The sequence below is a fragment of the Typopeltis vanoorti genome, chromosome 13 (genome assembly GCF_054136105.1).
Source record: "Typopeltis vanoorti isolate ZY-2024b chromosome 13, IOZ_Tvanoo_1.0, whole genome shotgun sequence".
NCBI lineage: Eukaryota > Metazoa > Arthropoda > Arachnida > Uropygi > Thelyphonidae > Typopeltis > Typopeltis vanoorti.
The window spans coordinates 72,892,350-72,910,021 of NC_143561.1; the positions used below are offsets into that span (position 1 = coordinate 72,892,350).

A 17,672-nucleotide genomic window follows, 5' to 3' on the forward strand; every position below is an offset into this window, starting at 1 on the left:
TAACACTCCACGATCCCTAGCCTCATCAGTTTCTTCGAGCCTAATCCCACCAATATAATACGACATTGGATATCTAATCATGTCGAAGTGAATGACTTTACATTTACTGATATTGTACTGACACCCGTTTTCCCATGCCACAATTTCAGCCTATTCAAATCATTCTGCAAAGACTGCATATAGTACGCCCACAGATTCGAGACCCTTCGACACTTCTGCGCTTGTCAACAGGAGGAGAATCCATTCCAATTATAGGGTAATCAGTCCGTATTGTGGGACGAGTTGTTTATTATTACACGTCGGAAAATTAACTTCTCTTTTAGGATCATTGTAGTTATCTATGTTGCTTGTATAACAGTTGGAAAATTTTACCTATAAAGCACGTGATTTCATATGTTGGCAACCGATTTGTATGTCCTTCATTTCTTTCTCCCCTTCAGCATGAATCAACTATTCTTGGCAAGAAGCCAAGCAGAGATCTACAAACTGTGGGCGAACTATATCAGCAGCATTCCTGATTACCATACCTATCTTTGCATCATCAGCAAAGAACTGTATATCGCTTGTCAAATCCTTCCAAATTTCATTCATGTACAGATTGAATAACAGTGGACCAAGCACTGATCCTTGTGGTACACCACTTGTTACCTTAAACCTTGCAGACTCAGATCCCCCGTATATCACTTTTTGATACCTGTCAGTCAGCCATCCTCTTATCCACACTAATATTCTATAATCCAGACCCATTTTCTCCAATTTATGCAGCAGTCTGCCATGCTATATTCTGTCAAAAGCCTTAGCAAAATCCAAAAGTATCATGGTGTATCCATTCCCCTTGTCTAATTCAATGGTAACATTGTTATAGAATGTGAGCAAGTTTGCTAAAACATGACCTTCCCCTAGTAAACCCATGTTGTTCATTGCAAAGTAGAGATTCACTGTCAACCCATTTCTGAATGTGGGCCCTAACCAGTTTTTTCAAAATCTTCACCACCACTCCTGAGATATTAATTGGTCAGTAGTTCAATACATTGGTCTTTGCACCACCCTTGTGCAATGGAATTACCATACATTCCTTCCATTCCTGTGGAATCTTCTGAGACTTGTATTAAAGATCCTGGTCAAAAGAATGGCCAGTTCAGCTGAACACTCTTTTAGCACACGTGCTGATTTTCCATCAGTCCTTATTGCTGAATTCTTATTCAGTTTGTGCAACGGCTCTAATACCTTGGCTTTTTTCTTCATCTTGTGAAGAGGTAACAGTGAACTCAATGTTGCATTCACCAGGTTGATAGCTTTTAACGAAATGGGCACTCATTAACTGAACAACCTCTTCTGCATCTGTAACCCTCATGCCATCTTTATTTAGAAGAGTTATTCTTTCATATTTATTCTTTCTTTTACTTGCAGCATATTGATAGAATTGTTGTGGGTTGTCTTTAGCATGCAGAGCCAGTTTCTTTTCATAATCAGACTTTGCTTTCCATACAACAGTTGTGACTATTGCAGCCTGCTGCTTATAACGTTCATAACAGACGTCATCCTTATGCAAACGGTATTCCTTCCGCATCATCCTTTTCTTACGAATCTCTTGCTTAATAAGATTACACATCCATTTGGCTCCTACTCTATTTATTCTTCGAACTCTCAGGACACATTCTGATATCGCATCATTTAAGTATTGTTTAAATGCTTCCCATGCACTGTCGATATTCTTTCCATCCAGCAACCGATCCCATTCCACTGAACTCAGTATACTCCTCAGTTGGTCATAATTTCCTGCTTTTGTAGTTCAGCATGTAACCTTTTATGAATGGAACATTCATAAACTTAGTCACTTCCCAAGTGAGTACCGCATCATGTCACCAACTGGAGGCAGAATAGTTACGTCTTTAACTGAAATGCCCTCTGACACTATAATCGAATCTAACACTCTTTGACCTCGAGTTCCTTCTGTTACATGCTGCTTGAGGAAGTTGTACCGCAACTGCTCAATAAATGCATTTTCATTCTTCTCATGAGATTCTACTGCTACCCAGTCAATATTTGGATAATTAAAGTCTCCCATTATGATTACTCTTTTCGCGCTCACCTTTTCTATTTGGTGATGCATTTTTTCATCACAAGCAACTGATCCACCAGGTCTGTAACAACACTCCACTATGTAATTTGTCTTGTTAGATTCCACCTCACACCAGATGGCTTCAAACTCACTGCCACATGAAATATTAGTAGTATTACTAGATTCATAGGTCTCAACTCTAACTGGATTTAAGTCATCCAATATCATTAGCAGCACCTCCCCTCCTCTCCTATCCACTCTATCCTTACTAAAAATACTGTACCCATGACACTCGATACCAGTTAGTAGGTCTGATTCTGATAGCCAGGTCTCACTAATTCCTACAATTTGAGATCACAAAATATTGACTAAGGCAACAAACTCTACCCTTTTGTTTCTGATACTCCTAGCATTCGTGTACAGACATAATAATCTACCTGCATGTTCTTTTCTATACTGTTGTTTGCAGTCTGCCTGACACAGTTGGACAACTTGCAGATCTCTATTCTTCTCTAATGCCTTACACATGTAGACATCTTTGCAAAAATATGATGGGGCCGAACCGGACAAACACAAACCTGAAATCTTTCTCGCCTCGTCAACATTTCAATGGCAAAGCCCATTCCCATCATTAACACAGTTATATACCATTGTCGCTCTTACACTCACATTTACACCATTCCTCCCTTTATAATTTAGTTTCCCTGACTCTCTGTGTTAGGTCTCATATCAGTTATTAATTTTTCCAGACTCCTGATACCACACACATTCAGGTGTAGGCCATCCCTCTTATACAGATCCAATCTTCCCTCAAACTCACTCCACACATCCATTCCTTCTACATAGCCTACACATTGAATCGTTTGCCATCATAGCCCTTCTTTTTAATTAATTTTTATCATAGCGAGGTAAAATACTAACGATTTTCACTTTCTCACCCTTCTCTAGCCTCTTCCAGCAACCCTTTCATGTTCTCTCTTATACTGAACTTATCGCCAGTTAAATCGTTTGTACCTACTATAACTACAATTTTGTTTACTTTTCTTTTCTGTTTTTGAATACTTGCATTATATTTTTAATTTTCGCTCTAGGAAAACTCGTTGTTATGACTCTGTCTCATCTATAGCATGTTTTATTATAGAGTCACCATACCAAATAACTTCTTTCTTTTTACTAACAACGTCACTTACCTGATTTTCGTTATTTCCTGACTTACCTGTTTTCTTGCTTTGTTGTTTCTTATTTTCCTGTTCATTTTTATTTTTCTCCCTATGCTCATTTATCAACTTTTTGCAATTCCTGTGTTGTCTCTCTGATGATCTGCTTCAACTTCGCTATTTTTGGCAGTTAATTCATTTTCGTTAACCTCCTCCATGTGCACAATAACCTTGTTGGCAGGGCTAATCTTGTTATCGCCTGCGGTGCTTTTTTTTGGATTACCTTTCATGCCCTTTTTTGGCACCATTTTAAACGCATACTAAATATTAAAATATCTTAATAAAAATATATGATAAAATACTAAATACACTATAAAACACTAAACTCTACACTAGTATACTACAGAACACTAATTTTCTAAGGGCACAATAAAAATAGACAAAAATCACCAACTTTACAGGAGCACTAAATTTGCCGACCAACCACTATGTATCCTCGAACCAAAACCAGAGTGAAAAGTGTAATGTAAGAAATTTGAAGAAATGTTAGAAGAAATCATGATGATTGTATTGGATAGATGTAGTGGACAGTAATTATTGCTAGATGAGATTTGAGAAATCACAGGTCTAGTTCTAGATGCTGTAAGCAACAGTGGAAGCATATTCATTTGTTAGGGTTAATATCAGGAATGTTGAAGTTATATGTGGATTTCTTGATGTTTGTTTAGTAACCTATTTTTTGGCTGAATTTTTGATATTATGATTTAGTCCATAACATTTCCAAAGAAGATGTAATACCTGATGAGATAGACACAGAAGCAGTAAAGTCCCTAAATAAGTGAGAAATTGTGTTAATTTGATCAGTTTTTACAAAAGGTGCAATTTACCCCCCCCCCCCCTTTTTTTTTTTTTTTTGGTACTTTTAATTTAACTTGACAAGGAAGGAAATGAAATTTCATTAAGGTTAATGAAATTAAAACAAACAGGAGAATTTTGATGCTTTTAAGTTCCTCTCTTATTCCTTCTTTTACTAAACAAGATTTTGTATCACAGATGTGTCACAGGAATGGGTAGCTTTAGAACAGTTAAACCATGCCACTCTGAAACAAGTGGCCTTCTGGAGTAGAAAGCTATTAGTCATTCTCTCTCTCTCTTTAGTAAGTTTCTAGTATGTTCCCTCTCCTTGTCAACAAAACTCTGCAACCCACACACCTTGAATATGTCCCTGTAGGGACCATTCCACAGACCTATTGCAAGCTTAGTCACATCTGAATCCTCTCTGCCACTTCGTGATCTCCAAGAAATCCAGGTGACCAAATATTCACCACTCTCCAAACAAAAAATCTAGTCTGCTCACCCTTACTAACCATACTCTTACACAACTCCCAGGAGTGACCTGTTGTTCTCTTTCTATTCGTCATGCATCGAAAAATTTCCTTTGTGTCAATCTTATAGAATCCCTTTAATAACTTATAAGTTTCTATCGTATTGTATCTTTCCTGCCTATCAACTAAACTTTGCAATCCACATTCCTGTCACCAGCTTTATTGTTAGTCTCTGAATCCTTTCCACCACCTCCTGATCCCAAAGAAACCCAAATGACCAAATATGTACATAGTAGCAACATGCATCAGATCATAGCATGTTTTTCAACCTCCAAATAATCCTATCCTTTGAGCTATTTTATCAGCTTTTGCACAAGTCCTTTAAACTTCAAATCTCTGTATAATGTCTTTCCCATGCCCATAGCCTCATCAATTTCTTGTAATCCAATACAATCAGTATGATACAAAGTGTGTTATCTTTTCATCCTGAATAGCATTATCTTATATTTTGCGGCATTAAATTGACAACCATTGTCGTTTGCCACCCTGCCAATATACTTAAATCATCCTGCAAAATATATATATATCACTTATATCAACTACTGTCCATTCTAGTTTTGCATTGTCAGTAAACAACTGAATACCCCCCCTCCTCCCTCCTAAATCTTTCTTTATATCATTAATATACAAATTAAAGAGTAGTGACCCTAGTATGGAGCCGAGCAGAACTTCACTAGTCATCCTAGTTCATCTGGATTCCATTCTCCTATGCACCACTATCTGATATGCCTGTCAGCCATCTTCTTATCCTTGCCACCAGCCTCATATCCATTCCCATTTACTCCATCTTATGTGAGAGTAAATGGGAATGGATATGAGGCTGGTGGCAAGGATAAGAAGCCTTCCATGCTGTATCCTCTCAAATGCCTTTGCAATGTCCAGGAGTATCGCGGTGTAACCATTTTCCTTATCCAAACCTGCTGTCACTTTATTATAAAATGTGAATAAATGTCTAAGGCAGCACCTACCTTTTGCAAAGCCATGCTGTCCCCATACAGTGTAATATTCCTATCTACCCATTCTGGAATTTAACTTTTAACTAACTTTTCCAATACTTTACCACCACATGTAAAATACTAATTGGTGTATAATTTGATACTTTTGTCTTGGAGCCATCTTTATGTAATCGAACGGTCTTATCCTTTTTCCACTCCCTTGGAATCCTGCCAAAAGTTGAGACCTAGATTAAACAACTTCATCTGAGGCATCATCATCAATAGGGAAGACTCCATAGCAGCGGAAAGTATGTAATGATAATCTTGTAATACAGGAGTAGTTGCAATGATTCAAGTATTGAATCATTGACTTACCACTATTTTCTGAGTGGTAGTAAAGATATTTAAAAGTTGGTGAGAGCTTGCATACAGAAATGGGTTGATAAACATCTATAATTTACAATGAGTAGCATGGTTTACTAAGGAAAGGTCACATTTGAGTAACTTGCTTATATTTTATAATAATGTTATGGTTGAATTAGACAGTGGAATTGGTACACCAATATATTACTGGTTTTTGCTAAAACTTTATACAGGATACAGCATGGAAGGCTGTTGCATAAATTGGGGGATATGAAATTGGATTATAAGCTATTAGTTAGGATAAGAGGATTGCTGACTAATAGGCAGGTATAAAAAATGGTGTATGGAGTGGGAATGAGTCCAAACATGAGAAAGAGGAGTGATATGGCAGAGATCTACACACTTCTTAAAAGGTAATATGTAGGATAACAGTAGATAGAATTTTTCTCCTCTTTATAGAGGACTGGAAGAGGATGAGAGAGCATCTTTGGAAGTTAAGAATGAATGCAATCAATAAAGGAATGAGCTAGAATTTTTTCTTGTGGATTGGTGCATGATTAGAATAGCTTACCATTTGTGGTAGCACATGAGTGCAATTATTATTAACATCAAACCTCCAAGGAGTCAAAAGACTCATTTTGGTAGGTCTACGCTCTCATGTAAAAAGAACATCAAGCCATGCCTTGAACCCATTCAGTTTCCACATGCTCAGGCAATGTGTTCCACTCACCAATCATTCACTCCCACCTTATACAGTTTCCAAGAATATGATAAATTTAGTTTAATCCTTTATCCCAGTGAGAGCAAACAAAGTTTGCGCCTGAAAATATCTTCAGGACTGAATATAGTGTTGTACTATCTTACTTGGGTAAGTAGTACAACACGAGGCAACTCGTAGCAAAGGTGGAGCAAGCTACCAACACTCCTATCCCAGTATCTCCCATAATGCAAAACACATCTCTTTGTGGAGATGTATACTGTTATGCATTAAGGGATTGGCCACTACCCAGACTAGTTTCGACCTTTATTGAGGTCTCTTCAGTGGGAGCCAGGCCCAGAGTTGGAGATACCAGGCAGAAGCAGTAGCAAGGTCAATCTTTACCTATAGGATAGGAGTGTTGGTATCTTGCTCCACCTTTGCTACGAGTTGCCTCGTACCAAAGGTGGAGTATATAGTGTTGTACTACTTACCCAGGTAAGATAGTACAACACTATATTCAGTCCTGAAGATATTTTCAGGCGCAAGCTTTGTTTGCTCTCACTGGGATAAAGGATTAAACTAAATTTATCATAGTCTAACCTAGTGATAAATAAACTTTCACTTTCCAGGAATGGTCTCATGTTCTACCCTTGTTTTCTTCTACTCTATTAAAAAAACTAATAACAACTTTTACATCCCAATCATAACCTTTCTTTTTCTTCTATTCACAAGGCTTTGCAAGTTGCATTCTCTCAATCTATCTTCACATCCTACATTCCATAGATCTGACTTCTACTGGGCAAATCTTCTGTGGACTCTCTCCAAGATATCTTCATCCATTTGAAAACCAGGAGATCGGATCTGTGCACAGTAATCTATATGCAGTCAGATCAAGGCCTTATACAAGAGAGCCATAACCACCTTGCTTCTGTGTGTCACAGCTCAACTCATCATTGCCATAATCTGTTGCGATGTTTCCACAATTTTAGTAATCTCTGTCCACCATCAGTCTCAGATCTCTCAACTCTTCCACGTCGTTCAGAATTTCCCTATTTATTGTATTCTCTACATTTTATCCTTGCCTAACAAATTTTAATATTTTAAACTTTGCAACATTAAAGTGTAAGATCTTGCAACATCAGTTTTCTCAATGACTCTCTGAAATCCTCCTGTACGACCACAACAGCTGATCTTCTCCTCATAGTTAGTCCCAAACATTATCATCTGCAAACAATTATATATCTCTAGTTAAGCCTATCCCAATAGTATTAACTTACAAATTAAACAGTAATGACCCAAAAAACAGACATTGCAGCACTCCACCAGTGACTTTTCTCTTACTACTCTCCTATACACAACCTGCTGATGCCCAACTAACAGTCAATCACCTGTCTAACTTGCTAGTCTCTTATCCAATCCCATCCATTTGAATTCATTTACCAGCTTGTTACATGGCAATCTATCAAAGATATTTGAAAAATTCAAGTATATACCACTCTATTATGCATATAGCCAGTGAATTTGTCACCTTATTGTAATTAGTGTGAATAAACTCAAGAAAGGTTTGATGTGTAGTCTTCCTCAAAGAATCTGACTCCCCAAAGGTAGTTATAATAATAATCAGTGCTTTTTTACTGCAACAGTAAGACATACTAGCATCTTTATTAACTGTTACATATGACATACGTTTGTGGTACATTTAAAAATTTGTAATATTCAGTAATTTTTTACACAATTTACTAAGATGCAACAAGTTATTTAATGAAATTTGCATTTTTCACTATGGCTATTGTTAAGATATTTGCTATATAAAATTTTGTTTATATAAAATTATAAAATATAAATGTAAAGTTTTTTCTTTTATACAGTAAAACCCCGTTTTTACGTTCCCGCAATTTACGTTTTCCTGCTATTTACATCATTTTCCGTTGGTCCCGTCTTAAGGCCTGTTCTTACGATGTATTGTTTTCCTGCCATTAACAACTTGATGTCGACGTTATTTCCCGTGATTTGCATTTTTTTCTCGGGTGGCAATACTGATTTTCGAATTGATTGCTGCAGAAATCTGCACATTTCTGTTCCCAGATGGTGTTACTTACTTACGGCTGTAGTTTCATTTCCGCAATAACGGTGACCTGCTCGCTTGCCGTAGTAATGAGCGATACCGTGATTTTTCAATCACAGTACGAACTGATATTGCAGAATTTCTGCTACGTAATTTAGCGTGTGAAAGTTGCTTTCAAGTTGCGGTGGTGGATTATCCATGTTAGTAACATGGAGAAAAAAGATAGAAAATGTATTTCGGTAGAAGAAAAGATGCCAATTCTGCGAGGTGTAGATTGGCATGCAGAAACACATGTGCATTTAGCAAATGATCTTGGACTCTCCGTGTCCACTTTGAACACAATAGTAAAAAAACAGGTCAAGCACTGAACTCAATGCAAAGCAATCTGGTGCAATGTCAAAAAAAAAAAAAAAAAAAAAGCAAAAACAATCAACAAATAAAGATTATTTTAAATAGATAAATGTAAGTAATTGTAAATTCATTTATTTTCAGTGTTATTAAATTTTGTAATCTGGTATGTAGACTCACATACTAGCAGTAAGTCATCTTTTAGCCTTATTTAAACGTTTTTTTTGCATTTCCTGCTATTTACACTTTTTTCCATCAGTCCCCTGAAAAGTGTAAAAAAGGGGTTTTACTGTATATATAAAATTCATGCTTAATAAATGTTGATCAAGTCATACTTAATTTGTTTATTACATCATTAAATAAATAAATAAATAAATAAATATATATATATATATATATATATATTTATTTATTTATTTTTTCTCTTTTCCCCAGGGTCTGCTACATCATCAAATTTTTTTTTCTTTTTTTACTATATTTTTTTCTTTTTCTGTTAACAAAGAATGAGTTTTGGCACCTATTGTTTAACAAACAAGTGCTGATAATAATAACTTGACACATTGAATTGGCAACTTTTTTTTTTCCCAAACCACCAGTCTATTTCGATTATCTTGGAGGATCTCTACATCATCCTTATTAACTCTTTCTGTTCTCTGCAAACCAATCCCAGTATCAAAAGGATTTATAAATATAACAATAGCAGTCCATTACATAGTTCTTTGGCACACCACTGTTTGCCTGCTTTCTCTTTAATTCAGCTCATCCATACTCTTCTATACTTTTACATGGCAATCTATCATGTTCCTCTCTGACATCTGTCCACTCAGCTGCCTTCTTATCCATGTCACTAGCTTTTGTGTCCAACCCTACTTCCTCCAACTTATCTAAGAGAGCTGCAATCATATTCCTGTTAAATGCTTTTTTGCAAAATATAGCAATACCATTGTTTTCTATATTTATTCCTGTCATAGTCAGGCAGCCTTGTTAGCATTGGTTTTGTTAGTGTTACAGGCTTTGTGTAGGCTGTGAGTGAAGCTGAAGTTTTTGTTTTAAGTTAATTACAGCAAGCTTTTATTGACTACCCTGGCACGCTTGGAAAATCATGACTTGAATATAGTTAGGAAATTTTCATCAGAGTAGGATTTGAAGGTCCTCATTCCAAAATGGATAATTTCTGCAACAAGGTAACAAGTTTCTGGATCTGCAGAATGGAAACAGTAGTCTGACTATGGGAAGGAGGAGTAAAATTCTTGGAGATCTTCCATCTTGGTATTGTTGTAGTGCCAAAGGAACCTACAGCGAATGGCACAAACTTGGTTTGCTTATAGTTGGATAAAGGATTAAACTAAATTTATTATAGTCTAACCAAGTGGGAAAAAACTTCCAACATCTTTCTCTAAATCCAGAGTAATTTAATAATAAGTGGTACACCTTTTGGCATCTCGTATAGGTAAATATGACTTCTCCATTGCTTCTGCCTTAGTATCACCACTTCTGGGTCTGGCTCCCACTGACGAGACCTCAATAAAGGTCGAAACCGGTCTGGATAGTGGCCCTTTCCTTAATGCATAGCATTATACGTGTCTGCAAGGAGATATGCTTTGCATTATGGGAGATACTGAGACAAGGAGTGATGAGAGCTTGGTCCACCTTTACCACGAGTTCCTGAAGATACTTCAAGCACAAACTTTGTTTGCTTACACTTGGATAAAGGATTAAACTAAATTTTTTATAGTCTAACCAAGTGGGAAGAAACTTCCAAAATGCAGTAATAGAAGATAGACTCTTAGACATGTCACCCATACAGAGCACATCCAGTCTCCATGCTCTGTGTCCTTAACAGTGTCCACTGCATAATCTCCCTACAGCGTAATCTGGAAATGTAGATGACAGTGGAATTTTCTGCCAGCTGATTGGGAAGCTACCCTAAACACATTGTCGTCAGTTTTATGCTCATACACTATCTGGTGGCCAGCTTATGGAACAGTACTGCTGTATCCTTGATGACAGTAGAGACTTTGCATCCTCAGTATGTTTGACATGCCCTTGAAGGGTATCGCTCAAACTGCATGCTAAAATGTTGGGTACAGGTGGGAAGAAACTGGAACTCCTCCTGTGGCATCTAGATATATAACATCAGCTACTATATGCCTCCAGAAAGCAATGTAATGGTGTTTCACTTGGCAGCGTGGTCTTTTTAAACCATTGTCAAATAGACTTACTGCTTAGGTCTGTTTAGCATCACCTCCTTTAAAATTTTAACAGCTGAATTGCTTACTGATAGTGCCAAAACCCCCTTTGGTGGAAAGAGATGGGGTTTGATTGTAGAGGCTATATATTGTGCATCACTAGCCCATTAGTGGTTCTGTTTGAAATGTGTGTGTGTTTGAAATATATATGGGTCAGCAAAGTAATTTGTATATTTTCTGATTATTTGTTTCAAGTCATCATCAGATGCAGAAAATCGAGATCAGAAACGGGCTGCACCACGATCACGTAGTAGAAGCAAATCACGAAGTAGAAGTCCTTTTGGGAAGATATCTGGTTTACCTCGAAATAGGTAAGTAAGGCCATTGATACTTTGTGCAAATTTTCTTGCTGGTATATATTTGAACAGTTTTGCATAAACAATACATTATATTATCCACTAAATACAGTTGACCATTGAAGAATGTGAGTTTGAACTGCACGGATCCACTTACATGTGATTTTTTTTATGAATAAATATACTGGAAACTTTTTAAGATTTACGACAATTTAAAAAACTTGTAGACGAACCGCATGGGTAGTGGACCTTAGAAATATCAAAAAAATTAAGAAAAAAGTTAGGTATGTCATGAATGCATAAAATATATGTAGATACTAGTCTATTTTATCATTTACTACCATAAAATATACACAAATCTATTTATAATAAGTTAAATTATCAATGTACATTTCTCTCGACTGCAAATGTACATGGCCATTTGCAGTCGAGAGAAATGTAAACAAATGTAAAGATGCAGTGTTAAATCATAACTGCGTAAAACTAACTGTGTTAAATTAATTAATTAGCATAAAATAAAAATTTTATAATGATTCATTCATTAGTGTATAGGCTAGGCTACCACGAAGCAATCATATCGATTGCACTCGACTACCACCATAAAGCAGTCATATTGTTGCTGCTTAAAACAGATAAAATATGTGTTGCATGAATCGTTATACCTGTAAATAAGTATGAATAATTTCTTTTTCACGTATGTTTTCATTTTTGATGTCTAGTTTTAGTAATACGTATAACATCTACAGTGTTTTGTATCATATAAGACAATATTGATGTAGGTACTGACAGACGTACAATTCATCTTGTAAACAGACAATGTAAACTTATGGTATCGATAAATACAATATAGTACTGTAAATGTATTTTCACTTTCTTATGATTTTGTTTAATAATATTTTCGTTTCTCTAGCTTACTTTATTGTAAGAATATAGTGTGTGTGTGTGTATATATATATATATATATATATACATATGACTATCTGTTATATTAACTCGGAATTGGGATATGTTCATATTTTTATATAGACTTAGATCCGAGAGTTAGAACAAACAATTAAATTTATTCACAATGCAAAATGTTTCGTCGGAAGGCCGACTTCTTCAGGTGTTAAGAAACGCAGAAAGCAAATAAAAAACACTATAAAGAAACATTGTGTCATTGAAATTCGACTATTATAAACTTCAGTTAACTTTGAACTGGAGCTACAGTCTGTGTTAAAGTTGTATTGTTAGGCATCTGTGCACGTGTGATTTCACGAGTGCGCCAGTATCTGATAGCATAGCTGAATGAGTGCAGTAAATTGTAACTAAGATTACTGTTTATATGATGAGGTTCCATAAAAATTTCCTTAGACTTGACTATGCGGCATTCTACCTAGTCGTGGCATATATGAAGGTTTGAAATTATTATCCAGTTTATCTAGACGTAGGAGGATGGATTTCTCAGTCTGGCCATAGTATGGCTTACCACAGTCGCACGTAATTTGTACACACCTGGGAACTGTAGATGGTTGTGAGCTGGTTTGTGTTTGCTAATAATTGATCTTAATTTGGGAAGAGTAGAGAAGCATATTTTTACGTTAAACTTTCTTAAAATTCTTTGTAGTTTCTTGGAGAGCGAGCTGTTGTATGGTGAGGAGATATAACCTTTGGAGTTGTCCTGTGTTTCTGAGTTGTTTTGATGGCAGTATAGATGCTTGTCAATAGTTTTTGAAGAGTAGCCATTACTCATGAAGGTTCTTTTTAGATGTTGTAGTTCATTTTTTAGCTCTTCATCATCTGACAGTGCAGATCTGGCACGATGTGCTAAAGTTGATACCCACTTTCTGTGCTGGATAGTGATGTGAAGATGCATGCAGGTATCTATCCGTGTGAGTAGATTTTCTAAAGATGGAGATTTTTTATGGAGTCAGATGTCTTGGTAAGTTTTACGTCCAGAAAAGGAAGAGATCCATTTTCTTTAACCTCCATGGTTAATTTGATGTCTTGGTGGAAGTTGTTTAAGTGATCTAAAAAAGTGTGAAGGTTATCAGTACCGTGTTCCCAGATAAGGAATATGTCATCTACATATCTCAGCCAGACTTTTGGCTTAAAAGTAGATGAGGAGATTACCTTTTGTTCGTAGTCTTCAAAAAAGATGTTGGCTAGTATTGGGGATAGGGGGCTGCCCATTGCTAATCCTTTATTTTGTCTGTAAATTTTTCCCTCAAATTGAAAGTAGCCGGAGTTTACACAATGTGATAGCAGGGAAAACATCTTTTTTGAAATCTTGTTGCTTAAAATGTCGAGAACCTCTTGAGTTGGAATGTTTGTGAAGAGAGCAACTATATCAAAGCTCACCGTGATATCTGAAGACTTGAGTTTTAAATTCTTGATTTTAGAGACGAAGTCAGTTGAGTTTTTGATATATGAAGGAGATTTTCCTGCAAAAACCTTTTAAGGATGATGCCAGATATTTAGATAACCGGTAGGTAGATGAGTCAATACTATCCACAATAGGTCCCATTGGGCAATTTTATTTGTGTATCTTTGGGAGACCATAGATTCTTGTACTTTTTTTGTAGATTCTGTGTGCTCTTTTTTTTGGAAGAATTTCGGAATAATAGAAGAGAACTTACAACATTTCAGGAAGATAAGTCTGTTGATAGCGAGTCCAATACTTGTGTTTTCTGATAAGCTTTAGTAAGTTGGAAATTATCCTTGTCAGAAGGAATATGATGACCATCTGTTATATTAACTCAAAATTGGGATATGTTCATATTTTTATATACTGACTTAGATCTGAGAGTTAGAACAAACAATTAAATTTATTCACAACACGTTTCGTTGGAAGGCCGATTTCTTCAGGTGCTAAATAACACAGAAAGCAAATAAAAAACACTATAAAGAAACATTGTGTCATTGAAATTCGACTGTTATAAACTTCAGTTAACTTTGAACTGGAGCTACAGTCCGTGTTAAAGTTCTATTAGGCATCTGTGCATGTGTGACTTCACACACTGAACGAGTGACGGAACGAGCCCTCGTAATTTGGATTGAAGAATTAACTTAAAGGGGAATTCCTATAAGTGGTTATTTAATTAAAGAAAAAGCTCTTCTTTTTTATGAACAGATGAAGCAATTGGAGCCGTCTACTTCTGCTTCCCAGGCTGATAAAGAATTTAAGGATGGTAAACCAGGTTTTTAAAAAGGAATGCACTTCATAACGTTAAGATTACAGGCGAGGTTGCAAATGTTGCCGAATATTATCTAATAATGATAATTCTGATGACAAAATGTTAAAAAAAAAAAAAAAAAAGTTACTTTTCAAAAATTAAATGAATAAAGGTTTAAAACAAACTTAGGCATTCTTATTTTTCTTAATTTTCATAAACTTTTTTTATGCGATTTTAGATTTATTTTAATTCGTTGCTTTGGTTTTATGCAGTTTTATCAAATTATGGAACGTATCCCTCATTTTTCAACATAAGTTAGACCTTTTTTGTGCTTTTTTTTTATATGTGGTTTTTTTTCCTGTGGAATGTATCTATCGCATAAAAAGAGACTCGAGTGTGTGTGTGTGTGTGTGTGTGTGTGTGTGTGTGTGTGTGTGTGTGTGTGTGTATACAAATACATGTACATGCCATATAAAATATGTGTTAATCGACTGTTCATGTTATCGGTAAGGCTTCGGGTAACAGTAGCCTATTAGTAAAGTTTTTTTGGCGGGGAGTCAAAGGTTTACACAGATTTTCAAACAGTGCGGGTGGTCGGCAACCCTAACCTCTACATTGTTCAAGGGTCAACTGTATATCATTATATTATACATGGATATAAATTATAAAAAAAATTTTTTTTTTTTCCCTCCCTGGCTACTGCCATGTTACTCTCAGTGATCATGGTTCTTGCCTCTTAATTAGTTCTTTCTGGAACAGATTTTTCATTCTGTGGAACTGACAAACCAGCCATAAGAACTTAAGTAATTGACAGACATAACACACTAGCCTCATAGCCTGAGTTACTTTGTCTGTAACTCAGGCTATGAGGCTAAGTGTTAAATAGCCAAACAACTAACCAGTTTGTTAACTAGTAATACAGATTTCTTTTAAACCAGTATCAGCAATCTTTTATATTAATCAATCCAGCTTAGTAAGCTGGATTGATTAATATAAAAGCTTATTAATCAATCCAGCATTAGAAGCAGAAGAATGAAAAAGAAATACAAAGATTTACAATTCAACAATTGTAAGAATTGTAAGTTCAAGTTGTTAAGTTCCTTATATTGTCTATCCAACTCTTTTGTGGTCTTCCTCTCCTTTTCATTACCTCAATCTTCCCTACCACACCTTCCCTTTTCCACTGATCTGCTCACATAATATGCCCAAACTACATTAGCTTCTGTTTAACAGACATTGCAAGAATGACTGATAAACCTTATTAGTCATTCTTGCAGGTCACAAGATTCTTAATAGTCTCCTCCATGTCCATAATTCAAACAAATCAATTTACTTTCTAACTTTCGTAACCTTCTATCTTTCATAATTTTTGTCAGGTTTTCTCCATATGGAGGCTATCCTTTTAATTTCATCTCCACATTGACCATCATTTCTTATTCTGGATCCCAGTAAATTTAACTTTCAACCATATCTATTTTATCTCACTCAATCTTAACTTCATCCAATTATTATTCTTATTATATGGGCACCTCCATGGAGTCCAAAGACTCATCTTGAGAGACCCAATTTATCCACACAATCTATCATACCTGTCCTTGAACCCATTAACAGACAAAACACTCACAACTGACTGACCACCCATTCCACTCGTTCACGACTCTCCAAGCAAAAAATCTAGTCCTCACTCCCCACTAACCACACCTTTATTCAACTTTCCCTTGTTCTGGTCCCTCTAGCCAAGTGCTGAAACATTTCCACTGTGTCTATCCTATAAAACCCTTTAAGCAACTTAAATATTTCTATTATATCCCCTCTTTTTCTCCTATTAACCAACTTCTGCAATCCACACACCTTCAATCTATCCTCATAAGGAACATTCCATTCCACAGGCCACTCACCATCTTGGTCACTTACTTCTGAATCCTTTTCCATCCTCCAAGAAACCCAGGGGACCAGACAGCACAGTAGTCCAGATGTGGGTGTATCAAGGTCTTATAAAGAGGAATAAGAACTTCCTTATCTCTACTTGTTAATGTGTTCTTCAATAGCCAAGTAATCTTATGGTCACTTGCAAAGTGGTCACTTATGGCTGGCTACCTTATCAGTATGTCCTCTTAGCTTTAACTCTCTGTCTACCACCACCCCAAAATCTCTAGCTTCATCTATTTCCTGTCTATCTACTGCAGTGTTAGAACCTCCCTTTAGGTTCCTTATTTTGCTCTCTTTCTATTCCCTCGGAACTCTACCAGAGCTGAGGCTTAAAGAGCCTAGTCAAAGTCATTGCCAGTTCCCTTGCACATTCTCACAAAACCCTAGCTGATATCCCATCTAATCCCACAGCTGTATTTACATTGAGATTCTACAATGTCCTAAGAATCTCCAGTTCATCTACTTTTGTTCCTGCATTAGTGTCTGTCACATAGGTTAAAGCAGTAACCTCACTAGAATGATATACCCCTGCAAAGTGGTCACTCAATAACTGAACTATTTTATCTACTTCTGTCTCCTCATGACCATCAAGGTTAATCTTCTGTAGTCATTTTTTTCTCTTACCATATAACAAAATAACTCTTTGGGATTTGCTTTGGCCTGTTTGGCTAAATTTTTCTCATAATCTGATTTTGCCTTCCTTGCCATGCCGGTCACCTTTCTTGCCTGAGCCTTGTACTGTTCTTGAGTTTGCTGGTCACTTTCTCTATATATACCCTTCACAGCATATTCTTCTTCTTCTGCAGCTCATGCTTAATGATATTACTCATCCACCTAACTCCTACCCAATTACCTCCTTATCCTAGGTATACAGTTTAATACTGCTTCCTCTAGATGACCCTTAACTACCTTCCATGCACTAACAACATCCTTACCCTGCAGTGTTTTATGCCATGGTACAGATTTAAACTTCTTCCTAAGCATGTCATAATCACCAGCCTTATAGTTCCACAAATACCCTTTCTTGA

General features: G+C 36.2%; 1 protein-coding gene across 1 annotated transcript in view; it reads left to right on the forward strand.

The window, feature by feature from the left end:
* Positions 1–17,672, forward strand: part of swm (Zinc finger protein swm) — a 370,656-nt gene that overhangs the window by 72,549 nt on the left and 280,435 nt on the right. Inside the window, exon 4 of the mRNA XM_090402359.1 lies at positions 11,460–11,575. Within this exon, the coding sequence (XP_090258485.1) occupies positions 11,460–11,575 (116 nt within the window). The remainder of the gene's footprint in view (positions 1–11,459; positions 11,576–17,672) is intronic.